This window comes from Brassica rapa, chromosome A10, assembly GCF_000309985.2.
Source record: "Brassica rapa cultivar Chiifu-401-42 chromosome A10, CAAS_Brap_v3.01, whole genome shotgun sequence".
NCBI lineage: Eukaryota > Viridiplantae > Streptophyta > Magnoliopsida > Brassicales > Brassicaceae > Brassica > Brassica rapa.
Genome location: NC_024804.2, coordinates 16,025,132 through 16,041,039, shown reverse-complemented (window position 1 = coordinate 16,041,039; position 15,908 = coordinate 16,025,132). Strand labels below are relative to the sequence as shown.

The following is a 15,908-nucleotide window of genomic DNA, read 5'->3' as shown; positions in this document are numbered from 1 at the left end:
GCTAATGTTTACAATTGATGATTAACCACAAGAAAATAAAATTAGATTCTTTTAATTCGGTTTAATTTCTCTGAACTAAACTCAAAGTATCTTTTAAATGATTTCTTACTAAAGAGACTGTATTACAGAACCGAAACCAAAATAGTCACAACTGTTCATCCATCAGTCTCGGCATGAATCTATATTGAGCTTTGTCTTGTTTTAAAGATTGTAACAAAAGATCAGATACCTCATCATATCCTTGGAAAGAGTTTACCAGAGACAAATCGATGTGAAAAAAGCATAGGAGCAAGTAAATGAGGGTTTGAGACTTCAATGCTTCGGTCTCTTCGCTGGTGAATTCGAGTTTCCAGCCTCTGATTGCCGTTTTATTCCCAAGAAATGCTCCACCTGAGACGCCATCAAATGAAACGATCAACACCAATTCTGAATTATGTATCTTATTAATAAGTCGATAATATGAATTATATTTGATCTAGGATTCTGTAAAACCTTTCTGTCACCAAGCATTGGTGTTAAGCTTCCTGGAACATCCTTCTCAACAGTCGCAAACCCGCTCTGAGGATCACTAGTTTGTCTGAAACAAATTGCAACAAACAAGTGTTAGTTAAAGAAACCGAGTGTGTCGCTGAACAAATCTAAACTAAAACTGAGTAATGAAGCATAAGATATACCCTGGTTTGACATTGCCACTGAGGACAATGTAAGGAGTTTTCAATTGTGCTTGCGCTTCTCTCATTCTCTGAACAGAAAGCGATGGTGTGTCTGAGTTTTTCATTTGCTTTAGTTTGAGCTCTTCCTGGTACTGTTTCATCCGTTTCTCTTCCTTCATCTTTCCAGGTCCCTTCCCGTGGAATTTGTGAGAGAGTAGTCGAAATGCTTCTTTCGGAGTCAACTGTTTCACAACGTAAGAGTTGAAGATCAGATTATTTTAGATATTCAAACATAAGGACGAGTTTTAACAAATATTGAAGAAGCAAAGCTTAAGGAAAACTTACGGTTCTACCAAACTCGTCAGTCCTCTCAATCCGGATATCCTTGAATCTCTCTTTACCTCCTTCATCATCCACGATACCAACAAGCTTGCTCTTCTTTTTGTCCATGTTCCTACCACCCCATTCGACCTTCTCCTTTAGGGCTCCTCTGTCTTTAAGAAGCTTCAATACACCAGATAATCCTTTCCCAACCGCAACCTCGTGTATGGTTTCATCAGGAGTTATCTCTTTGGTATCTGATGGAACCTCTCCTTCATCCATATCAGTGTCTTTAACTTCTGCCCAACCATCCGGTTGCTCTTCTTTTACTTCTTCAGGAGCTTTGGGTGCTTCATCTTCATCCATGAAAACATCTTCGCTCTCAGGCTTCCCCACAACACCTGGAAGACCAAACCAATAGATCAAAACTCTAACGACAAAAGTAAATATTTTATTTTGTAAGAAATAGGGTGATACACAGGTAAAACTCTAACGAATGTGAGTATACGCCACCAAATAAAATTCCAAGAAGCATATGACGATCAATATAATAGAGGCAAACCAATAAATAATGGTGCACTTGTGTCATTAGATGATTTATACTTTACCTTCACCACGCTCGAGACCCCAGACAAAATCATTCATCTCTGTGAAAACCATTGTATTTTCTTGTGTCTCAGCTCCAGAGCCGCTATTATCATCGGTCGTTTCATTGGTTCTGGAAGCCAGAAGATGTGCAAGTGCTTCAGGACCAGATCTAACTTCCTCTTTCTTTGTGAGAGCTAACTTCCGAGCTCTCTCCAACGATTTATAAAGATCTTCAGCATCGTCAGCCAACTCATCTTCTTCTCTTTTAGTAGACTGAACGTGTTCCATTCTGAGTAATCTGGATGCCTCATCAGCTTTAGCAATGGCGGTCTGATAGGCGTTGCTCCGTTTTTCGTTCTCGGATCTTTCTTTCTCTGCTATCAAGGCCTGCCTTTTGCCGTCTTTGCGAGAACCAAGATCCTCAGCTGCCAGTCCTGATGCAATAGCTTCTGCTTCAAGCGCACTTATGTCCAATTTATCCTTTTTCCGCAATGATTTCTTTTTCTTTGGTTTTTTAAAACGTAGCATTTCTTCATGTGAGAAGTAATCTGATGAGACCTTTGCTGACGAGTTGAGGTCTTCAAAAGTACTTGTCGTTTGACCCTGGATTCTTTTACGCAGCTGATGGGTAGGAAAACGAATTACATTAGCGAATACTGATCCAGTAATCATTAAAAATGTAAGGGAAGATAGGTACCTCTTCCAGCTTCTTCTCTGCTTCACCAGTAAAGCGACCCTTTGCATCCAAGATTATCCCCTGACGATGAAAGCAGCAACATTATTTCACCCAAACCAGTGTCTACAATTCTAGTATTTGAAAATTCCTAACTTACCTCATCAGTATCGGGCTCATCATACTGCGGAAGCATCTTCTTTTCTGCCCCAGGATCATCGTTAAACCTACAAAAGTCAATACCATTGCTATGTTTCAATCTTAAGTAACACAGATATGCTCATCATAATGCCACTGAAATATACTTGAACTTACTTATCATCATATATTCCCTTTTTCTTCTTGGCTGCTTCATAAGCTTCGTTTCGACGCTTCTGTTCTCCAATTTCCACATTTTCCAGCATGTCAATCTCTGCCAGAATAGGTGCAAAGCTCGTTAATGACAGACCCTCACATCAACCAAGTTGAAAACATTAATAAAGGAGAGCATTAAAAGATACAAACCATTGTTGACATCTCCATCGGCAAGGACACTCTGGTCTTTTAGTGTCAAAATAACTGCTCCACCTTCCGCCACCTTCTCCAAACCATGTAGAACTTTAACACCAGATAGATGATCTGGTAACCAGAATATATGAAGATAATTATTAACTAGAACGTATCACATGAAAAGAACTGCAAAGCATGTAGTACAAGCATCACGTCTCTCTCTACCACACTAAAATCGATAGACTGTTGCATCCAACATTTATATAAATTCGAGCAAAGCAAAACTTACCACCATCCTCGCCGTCTTCATTTTCACCTTGAATCAGATTGTCCTATACAAATATAACATACGATACATGAATAAAACGTCAAATAGAAGTAAGTTAAGAAGAAATAAAAGGATACAAATATGTCGAAGGAAGGGAGGAAACACCTGCTCCTCAAAAATTCTGGACATCTGATGAGCTCTTTGCTTCTCAGCATTTCTTTTTTCCTCGATTTTACGGCTCCTTGCAACCCATGATAGAGCATCAGAAGCTTCTTCAGCTTTCTTCTTTCTTTCTTCTTTCATCCTGAGATAGAAAACACAAAAGTTTTTTATTACGTGATTATTAATATATCTAATAATCTAAATGCATGACACAAGAGAAATAAGCAGAGCCTTAGACCTTACAGAAATAACTAAGACTAACAACAAGACAGATGTTATCGTAACAACCGAGAACCAAACAAATACGATGCCTAAAAAAAATACTGAACTCAAAAATCATGTTCTAAGAGGAAAACATCCTCAATCATAAAATGTAAAATATTTCAAATAAGAAACTCAACAATTAAATTGTTTACAGCACAAAGAACGAATCACTTACTTCTTAATGCGCTCCTCGACTTCCGTTGCAGATTGCTCTTTCCCACTTGGTGCAGCATCAGCATTATCCTCACTGTCATAATGGTCTTTTGTTTCCGCAGGTTTTTCATTCTCATCCTCATCCTCGTAGCTTTTCTTACTCGACCTATCCTTAACTCTCGACCTATCCTTGTCTTTATACGCTTCCTTCTCCTTCTCCTTAGACTTCTCTTTCAATTTCTCCTTCTCTCTGTCCCTATGTTTATCTCTTTCCTTTTCCCTCTCCTTATCTTTCCCACGATCTCTGTCCCTTTCCCTCTCTCTATCCCAATCTCTGCTCTTTTCCTTCTCAGTGTCTCCTTCTTTATCCCTCTTTCTGTCCCTTTCTTTCTCCTTATCCCTTCGATAGTCCTTATCCCTGTTCTTCTCGCGGTCATAGTCCTTTTCTTTATCCTTGCTCCTGTAATCCTTCTCCTTCTCCTTCCTCCTTCCATCTCTGCTTTCTCTAGCAGGCGAACCCTTATTATCACCCCTCTCTTCCCTACTTTCATGCCTTGATTTAGACTTCTCCACTTCCATTCTCAAAACGCCTAAACGAATCCCAGAAACTTCAATCAAGACCTAATCACAAAAGAGTAACAACTCAGAAACAAAAAAAATTACAGTGGTTGCAGACTACAACAAGCAATTAGAGTAACAAAAACTATTATAGTGGCAAAGATCTGAGCCGATATACTTATTGACTACATACAGCGTCTAATCGTTGCTCATGGAAACCCTAACCTACGGAGATTTTGCTATTATTGAGAGAAAACAAAATTGAATCAAAAAACCAATTCGACGAACCTCGAAATCGAGATTTCAATGGAAAGTACTGAGATATTCGGATCCACGGATAAATAAGATTGAAAACGCTGAGAACTGCAAGAGAATCTGAAGTACGCCAACGAATAGCAGCTTAAGAAGATAGAGCACTATGCGGAGGAATTGAGAAATAATGATTCAAGCCAGAGAGATGACGACTAAAAGCTTACCGCGAAGGATAGAAAGCTCGCCGGTAGAAAGCGACGGCGAAACTCAGATAGACGAGAGGGGAAACGATTTTGTGAAGAGAAAAAAAAAAAGAAAAGTAGATATACGCGTTTGTATATATACCACTCCGGTTCAAGAGCAAACCCGTTGGTACGTGAATTAATGAGGACCGGTTTTAATTTTCGTAATGAAGTGTTCGTGGCTTGGTTCAAAATACCAAATTGGTTTAGTGTAGATCATTTCAAAATGATTAACAAATTCCTACCTGACCGGTCCGGTTTATGAAGACTCAACCAACTGTTTTCAACTTTTCATAATCCTCAAAACGCTTTAAGAGATCGCCATTTTTACACATAACTTACCGAATCTTCAAGTTAAAAGCAGCATATCCTTTGGTATGCACCATTTCTCAACCGAACCACGAGCTTTGCTAGCGAAAATGATACTTGTATAAGGTGAGGAACCTTCATTTCTTTGGCTGCAACCGCTATGATTTCATTTTAACAGTTTTATTTTAACAGTTTTTTTTAATAATTTTGGCACAATTTCTGCGCAATTTCATCGTTTACCACTTTGGTATACAAATTAAATGTTTTCTAAACACATACAATGAAAATTTTGAAAATGTAGTTCACTGAAAGATTGATCCAGTCTGGTTTACTTAACTAAACCGAAGTTGTATATTAAAAGCACAAAGCTATATTCCAGCAATCAAACTAATTTAAAATGGTTAGTGGATTAACACCTACTCCCAAAGAGAATTTTTTTTTTTCTATCAGAAAATATTTACATTTTTATTACATAACCAGAGCTAAGACATGGAAATGAATTCTATGAATCAGAGACTAAAACACTAAACGTAATCGTAGCCGGATGATACTCTTTCGGATGCAAGATTTCGTTTGGTCTGAGTGGGCAAGAGACACCGCGTAATGTCTTTGCATTTAAGCCATTTCAAGCCTTTCTGTTCGTGTTTCATTGTTAGCTTTGATGCGACCGATTTGATCCCGCTCCTCATATAATTAAGAACGAACACCACAAGATCACTGCAATGCAATGCAGCCATGATTAAACCAACCATAACCCCCCAATACATGAACAAAACTAAAGAAAACCAAAGCGTCTTCTACTTACAAGGGTGAGCAAGGAGAGCGAGAACCATTGATAAAGTAGACGAACAAGAAAGAATCGAAATGCTGGCCGTTGATTATGTAGAATCCGTGTAACCTCCTTACACATCTGAAAGACATTCTTTTGTACAATCTGATTGCAGGATTGTTGTGTGCAATCACATGAAGGTAAACACCACGGCATACAGGGACGCTAGACGCATATTTGATGACCTCCTTAATAAGCAACTTAGCTGCAAAGAAGAAACAAACTTAAAGAGCTTAATATTAACAAAACCAAGCTAGAGAATCAATGAAAATACCTATTCCACGTTTTCTGTAGCTTTCTACAACTCCAAGGGTTAAGATGTACACCAAGGTCTCCTCTCCCTTACAAGAGTTATATCTTATTAAATCTGATATCTGCTTGAAACAGAGAAAAGTATCAACATATAAACACAGAAGAAAACCCCCAGGGTTGTTACATTTAAGCAAATAAGTACAAAACAAGTCTACACACCATGATCAAGATGTTAGAAAAAAGCAGATCCGTTTGATTTTTTTTAAGAACTTTTGTAAGAAACCCATCTGATAAGCATGAATTAAAGTTTCAAGCTCAAACTATATAGGACATGATGAAATGTTTCGACAACAATCAAAATCTACACATTACATCCAAAAAGAAAAGAACACAAAGCTTTGAAACCAATGCGGTAAACATGCTACAAACCAAGATTCAAATCAAAAGCTGCTTAAAATTGTAGAAACTTTTGATCTTTAAGAAATTTGTAAGAAACCCAATTCATGAAACTGTTTCAAAGATTCAAAATCAACACTTCAGAAACCTTCTAATTAAAGAAACCTTCAGAAACAAGTTCAAAAAAGGAAAAGAGACTCACTTCGGTTTCTTTAGCAGGCCCGATCTTAGCAGTGACAAACCCAATAAGTTCGTCAGAAAGACCATCAGGGCGGCTCCGATCAACAGCAGCCCAAGAGAGGATATCACCACCGTTGACAACATTCTGAAAAAACTCAGACTCGTACCTGAAAGAAATACAATTTCCCAAAAGGGAAAGTCACTCAAATCTAAATGAAAGAAATACAATTTTCCAAAGAAAGGAACTTTAAACTTACCTGATTGGGAATATGTCCCGATGGATTTGCTCCAGACGTTCTAAATCAGAAGGGTTTATCGGCCTGAAGCTGATACTTGGACGAGTAGAGATTTTAAGTTCCTCCATTGACGAATTCTCCAAACCCACGCGGAAAACGCGACTTTTGTCTGCAATAACTAAACCCCACAAAAGAAAAAAAGATCACAAAGATCAAAACTGGATCCGGGTTGGTTAAGGTAAGATAATCCGAAGATGAGTTCGTTGATCTGCAAAGAGATTTCGCGGGGGTTAATTGAATCGAAAGAAACGACTTTTGCTTTGCTTTGCCGTGCTTTTCTTCAGATCACCTCACGTGACTTGCCACTAACAAGCACGTGCATCTGCGTTTACAAAAAGTAGCAGACTTTCACGAAATTTTTATTCTTCCCATCTTATGTTTTGTTTCGAACTAAACTAGTTAGGACCAGGTTTCGACAACAATTTATAATCTGTGATGCGGAACGATCATATCAGGCCCGGCTCAAATATTAAAAGGGCCCTGTGCTGCCTTAATTTTTTTTTGTCAACCTTTAGTTATATTATAGTCAATTTAAAAACTAGACCCTAATATTTATATTTTTTAACAAAATAAGGCCCTAATTTTGTAAAGGAAAAAACAGGACCCTGTGCAAATGTGCTGTGAGCACATGCTCTAAGCCGGCACTGGATCATATTATATATCAATTTTTCACACTCATATTTTGGACATTATCATCAGCTAAAGTACCTCAAACAAATTCATTTATTGTCACATGTTACTACGCGAAATGTATTCATAGTTCTGTTTCCTGTACCGCCGCTTCACGTTCAATTTTTCCGATGATTCATCTCAGTTGTGTGTCAGTCCCAGAGAGAGGGAGTTTTCTCTGCGTCTTTTTCGTATTATAATTAATATTATCGAACGATAGATAGTTAATCTTATTATTTTAACGGTGTATAAATACGCCACGTACTGTAAATTCACCGAGTGAGTAAAAAGGAAAAAGCGACGCAGAAAAACGGAAATGTAAGGAAGGTTGGAGTGAGTGATCTAAAGACTCAATCCGTAGTTCTTGCTTGCATCGTAGTAGCTATGGAACCGGTTCTTGAACCAGCACCGTACGTGAACTCAAACCCGTTGCCTATACCGCCTCCTTTGAACTCGGTGCCGCCTTTTTTGAGCAAAACCTACGACATGGTTGATGATCCTTCCACCAATGAGGTCGTTTCTTGGAGCAGCGGAAACAACAGCTTCGTCGTCTGGGACGTTCCCGAGTTCTCGAAGGTGTTCTTGCCTAAGTACTTCAAGCACAATAATTTCTCCAGCTTCGTCAGACAGTTAAATACTTATGTAAGGAACCATCACTCTTTCTTGTAACTTCAAAAAAAATCAGATTGATCACTGAAGTGTTGAACTTCCAGGGACTTAGTCTTAGTTCAGTCTCTTTCTTTTTCTTTTCTGTTAGAAAGTGTTGAACTATGGTGTTTACAATGTTTATTTGAGAAAATTGAGGTAGTAACTAGTAAGTAAGGCATCAAAGTTGGGTAATTACAATGATGTTCTGTATCTAATGGGAGTTTGATTGCTGTCTTTAATGGGTTCTTGCAGCTTATTAGACTGGTGTAGTCAGTAGAAATATGCAATTATAGTCTGTCTATTTTTAAACTATATAGATTAGCAATGGTGGTTTAATGGCTAGATCCATGCCCTGTCTTGGATTTTTTGAAACCAATATTTTTACTCACCAAAAGATTCCACAGAACTTTGCAGGGTCGCTTTAACATATCCTCAGATATGGGTGAAGCTTGGTTTCTGCCTTGTAACTCTAAATCACAAAACAGAATGTCCTCTCGGTTGTCTGAACATTAGCTTTGCTTTCGTTTGTATATGTCAGTCCAGGTACATGTTGATAAACTAAGAAGCTATTAATTTTTCTTATCCCATGGTGGAGAAGTCGTTTACTTCCCAGAATGATGCTTTAACTAGAATTTTTTTCAATAGTCTGTAACAGTTTGTGGCTCTTGTACAGTTACTCTATGTTGGCTTTCTTCTTCCATAAAACTCAGTTTAACTTTTATTTTTGTTGATCTTTAGAGGCTATCTTGCTGAATTATTGTGTCCAGGGATTCAGAAAAGTTGATCCAGATCGATGGGAATTTGCAAACGAGGGATTTTTAAGAGACCAAAAACAACTACTAAAGGGTATTACAAGGAGGAAATCATCGCATGTGCAGCAACAAACTCAAGTTCAGAACTCATCTCTTGCTCCTTGTGTCGAGGTAGGGAAGTTTGGAATAGCGGAAGAAGTGGAAAGACTCAAGAGGGATAAGAACGTTCTTATGCATCAACAACAGGCCACCGAGAACCAGCTGAAGGACGCGGTGCAGAAAGTTCAGGCGATGGAGCAGAGGCAACAGCAGATGATGTCGTTTTTAGCGAAGGCTGTTCAGAGTCCAGGCTTCTTGAACCAGTTAGTAGCACAACAGAGTAATGATGGTAACAGACAGATTCAGGGAAGCAGTAACAAAAAGAGGAGGCTTCCTGGGGAGGAGGCTAATGATGTTGATCGTCAGATTGTTAAGTATCAGCCATCCATAAATGAAGCAGCACAAACTATGCTTCGACAGTTCTTGAATATGAGTAGCTCACCTGAGTCTGAATCGGTTCCAAACAATCCTGGCAGTTTCAGTCCTAGCTCTCTGAACTCCTCGAATACAGTTTCTGGAGTAACACTGCCCGAGGTTTCACCCGACTCAGCTCATTCAGCAGCAATGAACCAAGTACCTGATGCAGGTTTGGCTCATCATCCTCAAGCTGGTCTGGTTCATCCAAACTTAGGTCCAAGTCCAGCTGCAGCTACTTGGAGCCCTGAATCTGAATGCAAGACAGGTAATGGAGAGTGTTTGGATCCAATAATGGCTGCTTTAGGTGGGTCGTTGGAGATGGAAGGCGATGCAGTTTCTCCTGAAGGTGAGGGAGAGGTGAAAGAGTTACTGGTCCCTCAGCTGCCTGGAGTCCAAGACCCATTCTGGGAACAGTTTTTTGCTGATGAAGCCCCAGTGAGTGGAGAGACAGACGAGACTATATCAGGGTCAGTGGAGACAATGGAGCAAGAACTGAGGGAGTGGACTAGGGATCAACAACAAGTGAACCATATCACTGAACAAACGGGGTTTCTTTCTTCGGAAACACATGGGGGTAAGAATGAAAAACATGTTCTCTGCATTATTGTTCTGCCATTTGTCTTTCACAGGTGTATATTTTTCAGGGGAGGCTGTGAAGGGGATATGAACGGAGGAGGAGGAGATATATCATAGGGTTTGACTTTCACATGCATAAAACCTACGAAAAGAACAAACAATGCAGCGCCAACGTACTTGTGAATAGTCCTTTAGAGATGACTGTGTGTGTTTTTTTTTGTTACATGTTGCTTGTTTACAACGGCCTTCATGTTCAATTATCAACCACTATGATAATCTTTGGTCCCTGACTAACTCGAGCTAAAAACTAATAGACATTAACCATACATGTTCGTATCTTTTGCTATAAAGATCATTAAGATGGATTAATATATAAAACATTCACACGATGAGAAGTCAAGGTTCAATTCGATTGCATGGGAAGGAAAAGAATCTGTACCAATAAATATATATCTTCAAGGGATAATTTGTATAGTTTCCTCGACTCTTCTTCGGTTGATGCTTGGAGCTTGTAGTTTGGTGCTCAGACCAGGACAACGATGATGACAATGAGTATAACGATCCCAAATATGAGAATAAGAAGGCATGTCTGCAACAATGTAAAACATATATATGAAACTTAGCTTTAGCTGCTAAAAATACGGAACCATAGAATTGAAAAATAAGTAGAGAGTCTCTCTTAGTACCAAGGATGAGTTTGCTCTTTGAGTTTTAGATGCTTTTCTGAGTTGAGCAGTGGCTTGTGAGGTTGCAGCATGTGAATTATCAATGTTGGAGCTGATGTCATCTGCCAAATAAACATTATAGTGTTTCTTAAGACTTTAAAGAAGTAAAGGAGACATAGAAATTTACGATTTGGGGTCTACTTACCGATCATAACTCCTTGATCGTTCACTAAAACAGCTAGATCTTTGAAGATTTCATTCACTTCACCAATCTGTTCTTGAATTTCTCTGATTCCTTGCTCTCTTTCCTCGATAATTGCTTCATTGAATATTATCTCGTTATCTAAAAACACCACTTCTTGCCTGGAATGAGAAAAGTTCAAGTTAAATAGCATGTCGCTGCAAGATATGAGGTAACAAAACATGGCCAAACAGAGAAGATGGATTTAAAATGGGGTTTCATGGCCATGACCAACTTCGAAATTCTAATAACCTAATTTTAAGCTTATATGAACACTTAAGGCTATAGTTAGCACTCAATTAAATATCTCATTAAGGAAAAAAGAAAACTGCACGATTGACTAACATTTGGGTTGTGTTTATGCTGAAATAATTATGAGGTGAACTAGCAAAATAATAGACTACAGCAATATAGCATACTGTCAAATCATACCCTCACCTTCTTGATTGTAGAAGAAGAGTTTGCTCCTGGGATGTCCTTGAAGATTCAATATCCAGTTCTTGTGCATCGTAACTGCATGGAGTAGCATAACAATGAAGCATGTGTAAGTACGACTCAAATTCCAAAACCTATCAGTTACCATTCCAAGTTTAAAGTTTTCTGAACATACAAAAGTTTATAATACATTAAAGAAGCTCCTCTTTTATGAGAGTAGATAACCCATGGTAATTTTCTTTTCTCATTTAGTAGACAACAAGATTCATTTAGTTACCTGGCAGGTATATCTTGTGTGACGACAGGAGTATAAGTTATTTCTCTTTCAGCAGCAAGTCTCTGAGCTTTCTGAAACTCTTTGAGAACTGATTGAAAATCTTTCGCCAGTTTAGCATCCGCAATCTTCTTAATTGGCTGCAAGTTAATATAAACATAACATATCAAAAAATGAATAATGTTTACAGATAAACAAACCACACACATCATCTATCAGGCAACCAAAATCTAATGGTATTCACCACCAAAGTTGATTCAATAGTAAATGTTCTCTTTCACATGAGAAAGCAAACAAAAATGTATACAATTTCTTACACTAGCTGCTCCATGGAGGTCGACTTCGCTAGCTTCTTTAAGCTTAGCTGACGTATTCTTCACCAGTTCTGAGATCTGTAACCTTGTTTTTTGCCTGCAGCCAATAGAATTTCCAGAACAAATTAATCTTTAAAAAAAAAACAAATGCTCAATAAACAAAACCAAAAATGTCAGACTATTAACAATGAATTTAAGTTTTCTCTACCATAGTTCAAAACCAATTAAACCCCCAAAACCTTAACTATCACGCAATCCTAGAAACTTAAGAACCCTAATTAACTCGGAGATGAAGAGGGGGGAAAAGAAATGGAACTGACAGCTTCTCTCGCAATTCAAGAGTATCCTTAGCCGTTCCGATCGAATTAACGAGGCGGAAGAAGGAATTGACGGCCGTGCTGATCCTGAATATTCCGGCGGCTACCTCCTGAGATGGATCCCCACGAGACAGAGGCTTCTGCTGCCTCCCGCTGTTAAAACGATTCGGCGTCTGGAATCGAGAGCCAGCTTCGATGTCTTGGAAACTCATCCTCCTCTTCTTCTTCTTCTTCTCTCGAATCTAATCTCTGTAGCAATGGGGGAACAAAGACGACGATGATTGGCAAGAGTTAGGTAATACGTTTTCCCAAATTTATTATTATTGTTTTTTTTATAATTGCATAAATTATTTATTACATGTGGTCCGCGTGGAAATGGCGGTGGAGGGAAGGATCCTGAGCTGTCGTAGTTGACCCACCCGCCCTTCTCGTTTAAAATTTAAATGAAAACGTGGACCGGTTTAACCGGACGGATTCGATCTCTAACCGTACCAAGCAGAGTTAATCTGCAGAACTAAACCATCTTAACTCAACTTGTTAATTGTTTCCATTTTGGTTTGGTAACATTAATAAATAGCTGATTTTAACATTTGTCATCAGAATGTATTTATTTTTCTTTTATATATCCAAACAGATTTTATTTGAACTGTAACTAAAAAAATAATGGGTGATCTATCAAAAAATATTTTGGGATACCGTGTGAATAAAACCAAAATATAAAAAAAAATAATGTGGTAATTGCTAAATTAATAAATAGATATTTCGAACCTTCAACAAATCAATCAACACACTACTTATCATAGTGAAGTTTGTTAACTGAGTGAGCACATGTAAAAGTCTCAACTGTGAGTGGTTGGGATGTTACATGTTTTCACCAATTCTATGAAATTTGTAGACTTGTAGTCGAACTCGATGAAAACATGAATCAAGCAGTGGCTGTAAAATGGGATATATGTTCATAAACTATAATTAAAGGCATTATTTGCTAATATCGTATAATCATGGACTCAATATGACAATATGAAAGTAGTGTACATAAAATACGTGGTTGCAGTTTGACCGACAATGTCGTCTTATTACATGAAAAAACAAAAACACATAACGACATGTATTAATTAACTAGCTGTTGAATCAAGAAACGGGTAGTCAGTGTAGCCCACGACAGGATCAGAAGTATAAAACGTTGATCTATCATACTTATTCAACTCCGCATCAACTTCAAACCTCTTTGGCAGATCAGGGTTCGCCAGAAACAACCGACCATAAGCCACCAGATCAGTCCTTCCCTTATCAACCGCCTCGTTCCCATCTTCCCTCTTGAAACCTCCTGCGGCGATAAACGTCCCGGAAAAGGCTTTCCTCATCGGCGTTAACGTGTGAGGATGACACTCTGTTATTTCACCCATTGTTTTCATCCTCGCTTCGACCACGTGGCAGTATAAGATTCCGTATTTGTTCAGAGACTCCGCCATGTGAAGTGCTAACGCTTGTGGGTTCGTGTCTCCTGACTCCATGTAGTCTGCGAAGGGAGAGAGCCTGATTCCAACGCGATCAGGCCCGATCTCGTTGGCCACTGCTTCGACTATGTCTAGAGCGAATTTGCAGCGGTTTTGTAATGATCCACCGTATTCGTCAGTTCTGTCGTTCACCGTGTCTTTCATGAACTGGTCTATGAGATAGCCATTAGCTCCATGTATCTCTACTCCGTCGAAGCCTGCACGCAACAACAACATTCAAGGTACGTATATAATGTAAGAGTCTTTCTTCTAGAATAATTAAAACAATTTATTATTCTCAAATTAGCAAAAAAAAATAATATAAAATAACATTAACTAAAAATTATATATTATTTATGATTATAATTTAAAATTTAGTATTTATAGGGTGAAATTAGCTTAAAACATTTAGGAATTGAAATAATTTAATCATTTTATCTTTTAATTAGTACTAATTTAGTTATTTTTCTAGATGTGTTAACATTATCATAATGTTTTTTTTGTGCTATGTGCCAAACAGTGTGCTTACCAGCTTCCATAGCGTTTCTTGCTGCAAGCCTGAAATGGTTGACAATGGTGGGGATCTCTTCTGTACTTAGGCGTCTTGGAGGGGTAAACATGGCTTCATCGATGCCGTTAGAGCGGATCTGAGGCATCAATGGCTTGTCTGTACAAGAGATTGGAGCTTGCCCATTTGGCTGAAAACTTTTATTAGAAACTCTGCCAACATGCCAAATCTGACAGAAGATGATGCCGCCTTTTGCATGAACAGCTTCCACGATTGGCTTCCATGCCTCCACATGCTCTTTAGTCCATATCCCAGGTGTATCTTGATACCTTCAAGAGCAAGAAACCACGCAAATGTGAGTCAGATCAAAACCCACAAATAAAAATCATAAACTTAATTTCAATAGAAGAATTATTTTTTACAACTAATTTTGAGATAAATAAATTTAACATTCTTTCCAAAAAAGAAGAAGAAGAAAGAGCTACCCTTGAGCTGTATCTGAAACTCCAGTGGCTTCAGTGATGAGAAGACTTCCTGGGGTGGTTCTCTGAGCGTAGTATAGCACAGCATGTAGTTGAGGAACGTTTCCGTATGATCTCTGTCTCGTCAATGGTGCAAGAACAACCCTGAATCATAATAAAAAAACGATTCAAGTTTTGAGCTAACAGAAAACTGAGGAGAAGGGCATATATAACTTATACAACATACCTGTGGGAAAGATTGAATCTACCCATCTTGTAGGGCGTGAGGAGAGGGATACTCTGTTTCGTTACTACGTTTTCCATTAGTTCAGATGGTGGATTTTGTTTTCTCTCTGATTCTTTCTCTTGAAACACTTTGAATGTGGAATAAGATGGAATGCATATGCACATATTTATACACATCGATTAGTGGGAAAAAGCAAAGTTTTGTTTTTATTTCGTCTTTATGGATGTCGACGTCATTGTGAACGCACGCATTCATGAACAGACTTTACCCCACATGCATTTCTTCATGACGTATGCATTGACGTCATGAAAAAGTTAAAAAACTTTAAACCTCTTTCCTCCAATTGTGGATTCGGCTTTTGGTCCATAGGAGCTAAACGTGGCCTCATATTTTAAAAATCATATTTTCGTGTGTGTTTGACTTTAGCTTATTTTGACCGCACACAGAGAATTAAAAGTGGACTTCCCAAGATAGAGGGAAGATACTCCGTCTCTGTTTTGAAGTTGAACGCAGACCAAGCGGTTCTTTAAGAAGAAAAAGCTTAAACGCAGATCGTTTCTCAACTGCGTCTGCTTTAACAGGTGGCGAGAGGCTTGATCGTCAACAATCTTCTCGTAAAGCCCAATATGATGAAGATAAGGCCCGTTTTGTATTTTCTTTTTAATCAAACCAACTGATCCACACAATTTAAAACTGAAAATGTTTAAAAGCAAAATTTAATGTAAAATATCTTAATTTAAAATAAAAATCTAAAATTTTTCTTTAATTTAAATTTACCAAATATTTGATTAATTATTGAATTAAGAAGTTCAATACATATACCATTTTTATGATAAGACAAGATTTCTAAGGTTTTAATTGAAATGAAAAAGCCAAAAAAAAAACACAAGTGTAAAAAAGGGAA

General features: G+C 38.1%; 5 protein-coding genes across 13 annotated transcripts; 1 reads left to right on the top strand and 4 right to left on the bottom strand.

Annotated features, from left to right (window-relative positions):
* Positions 1–86: 86 nt before the first annotated feature.
* On the bottom strand, positions 87–4,718 carry LOC103846295 (SART-1 family protein DOT2). Of its 6 annotated transcripts, none has more exons than XM_009123201.3 (14): positions 4,606–4,710; positions 4,418–4,504; positions 3,594–4,192; positions 3,158–3,296; positions 3,014–3,056; positions 2,740–2,853; positions 2,551–2,647; positions 2,396–2,462; positions 2,260–2,319; positions 1,583–2,183; positions 999–1,375; positions 675–895; positions 493–577; positions 87–390 (listed from the first exon to the last, which is right to left on the bottom strand). In XM_009123201.3, exons 3-14 carry the CDS (start codon positions 4,148–4,150, stop codon positions 313–315), a joined length of 2,439 nt encoding a protein of 812 aa, XP_009121449.1. In that variant the 5' UTR covers positions 4,151–4,192; positions 4,418–4,504; positions 4,606–4,710; the 3' UTR covers positions 87–312. The 6 variants fall into 6 exon arrangements, with proteins under 6 accessions (XP_009121449.1, XP_033137404.1, XP_018511178.1 ...); XM_033281513.1 differs by having other exon boundaries at positions 3,594–4,161; positions 4,606–4,684; XM_018655662.2 differs by lacking the exon at positions 4,418–4,504 and having other exon boundaries at positions 999–1,371; positions 1,582–2,183; positions 4,606–4,718.
* A 623-nt stretch (positions 4,719–5,341) lies between these two features.
* Positions 5,342–7,185, bottom strand: LOC103846294 (histone acetyltransferase MCC1). Its single transcript, XM_009123198.3, has 5 exons — positions 6,847–7,185; positions 6,612–6,756; positions 6,036–6,135; positions 5,738–5,966; positions 5,342–5,649 (listed from the first exon to the last, which is right to left on the bottom strand). Exons 1-5 carry the CDS (start codon positions 6,951–6,953, stop codon positions 5,457–5,459), a joined length of 774 nt encoding a protein of 257 aa, XP_009121446.1. The 5' UTR covers positions 6,954–7,185; the 3' UTR covers positions 5,342–5,456.
* A 324-nt stretch (positions 7,186–7,509) lies between these two features.
* On the top strand, positions 7,510–10,617 carry LOC103846292 (heat stress transcription factor A-1b). 4 transcript variants are annotated; one of them, XM_009123194.3, is made up of 3 exons: positions 7,510–8,196; positions 8,970–10,044; positions 10,115–10,617. In XM_009123194.3, exons 1-3 carry the CDS (start codon positions 7,939–7,941, stop codon positions 10,135–10,137), a joined length of 1,356 nt encoding a protein of 451 aa, XP_009121442.1. In that variant the 5' UTR covers positions 7,510–7,938; the 3' UTR covers positions 10,138–10,617. The 4 variants fall into 4 exon arrangements, with proteins under 4 accessions (XP_009121442.1, XP_033137410.1, XP_009121441.1 ...); XM_033281519.1 differs by having other exon boundaries at positions 10,100–10,617; XM_009123196.3 differs by adding an exon at positions 8,607–8,745 and having other exon boundaries at positions 7,976–8,196; positions 8,970–10,617.
* LOC103846293 (syntaxin-21) lies at positions 10,338–12,612 on the bottom strand. The gene is made up of 7 exons (XM_009123197.3): positions 12,296–12,612; positions 11,979–12,072; positions 11,665–11,801; positions 11,391–11,465; positions 10,917–11,074; positions 10,733–10,833; positions 10,338–10,635 (listed from the first exon to the last, which is right to left on the bottom strand). The coding sequence occupies exons 1-7, from the start codon at positions 12,502–12,504 to the stop codon at positions 10,570–10,572; spliced, it is 840 nt and encodes a 279-aa protein (XP_009121445.1). The 5' UTR covers positions 12,505–12,612; the 3' UTR covers positions 10,338–10,569.
* Positions 12,295–15,722, bottom strand: LOC103846291 (12-oxophytodienoate reductase 1). Its single transcript, XM_009123192.2, has 4 exons — positions 15,005–15,722; positions 14,782–14,922; positions 14,318–14,625; positions 12,295–14,006 (listed from the first exon to the last, which is right to left on the bottom strand). The coding sequence occupies exons 1-4, from the start codon at positions 15,178–15,180 to the stop codon at positions 13,408–13,410; spliced, it is 1,224 nt and encodes a 407-aa protein (XP_009121440.2). The 5' UTR covers positions 15,181–15,722; the 3' UTR covers positions 12,295–13,407.
* Between the last annotated feature and the right edge of the window lie 186 nt (positions 15,723–15,908).

Bases quoted from the DNA above. Each gene is read 5' to 3' on its own strand.
- LOC103846291 (XM_009123192.2), bottom strand. From the start codon at position 15,180: ATGTGTATAAATATGTGCATATGCATTCCATCTTATTCCACATTCAAA. The intron at 14,923-15,004 runs GTATGTTGTATA...ATTATGATTCAG, and splicing joins AGATTCAATCTTTCCCACAG to GGTTGTTCTTGCACCATTGA. The intron at 14,007-14,317 runs GTAAGCACACTG...TGTTGCGTGCAG, and splicing joins AAGAAACGCTATGGAAGCTG to GCTTCGACGGAGTAGAGATA.
- LOC103846294 (XM_009123198.3), bottom strand. From the start codon at position 6,953: ATGGAGGAACTTAAAATCTCTACTCGTCCAAGTATCAGCTTCAGGCCG. The intron at 6,136-6,611 runs GTGAGTCTCTTT...TGTTTCAAGCAG, and splicing joins GGCCTGCTAAAGAAACCGAA to ATATCAGATTTAATAAGATA. The intron at 5,967-6,035 runs GTATTTTCATTG...TCTTCTTTGCAG, and splicing joins CTACAGAAAACGTGGAATAG to CTAAGTTGCTTATTAAGGAG.
- LOC103846295 (XM_009123199.2), bottom strand. From the start codon at position 4,150: ATGGAAGTGGAGAAGTCTAAATCAAGGCATGAAAGTAGGGAAGAGAGG. The intron at 3,057-3,157 runs GTGTTTCCTCCC...ATATTTGTATAG, and splicing joins CCAGAATTTTTGAGGAGCAG to GACAATCTGATTCAAGGTGA. The intron at 391-492 runs GTTTTACAGAAT...ATGGCGTCTCAG, and splicing joins CAATGCTTGGTGACAGAAAG to GTGGAGCATTTCTTGGGAAT.
- LOC103846293 (XM_009123197.3), bottom strand. From the start codon at position 12,504: ATGAGTTTCCAAGACATCGAAGCTGGCTCTCGATTCCAGACGCCGAAT. The intron at 11,466-11,664 runs GTAACTAAATGA...TACTCCATGCAG, and splicing joins ACACAAGATATACCTGCCAG to TTACGATGCACAAGAACTGG. The intron at 11,075-11,390 runs GTGAGGGTATGA...TTCTCATTCCAG, and splicing joins CTTCTTCTACAATCAAGAAG to GCAAGAAGTGGTGTTTTTAG.
- LOC103846292 (XM_009123193.3), top strand. From the start codon at position 7,939: ATGGAACCGGTTCTTGAACCAGCACCGTACGTGAACTCAAACCCGTTG. The intron at 8,197-8,969 runs GTAAGGAACCAT...TATTGTGTCCAG, and splicing joins TCAGACAGTTAAATACTTAT to GGATTCAGAAAAGTTGATCC.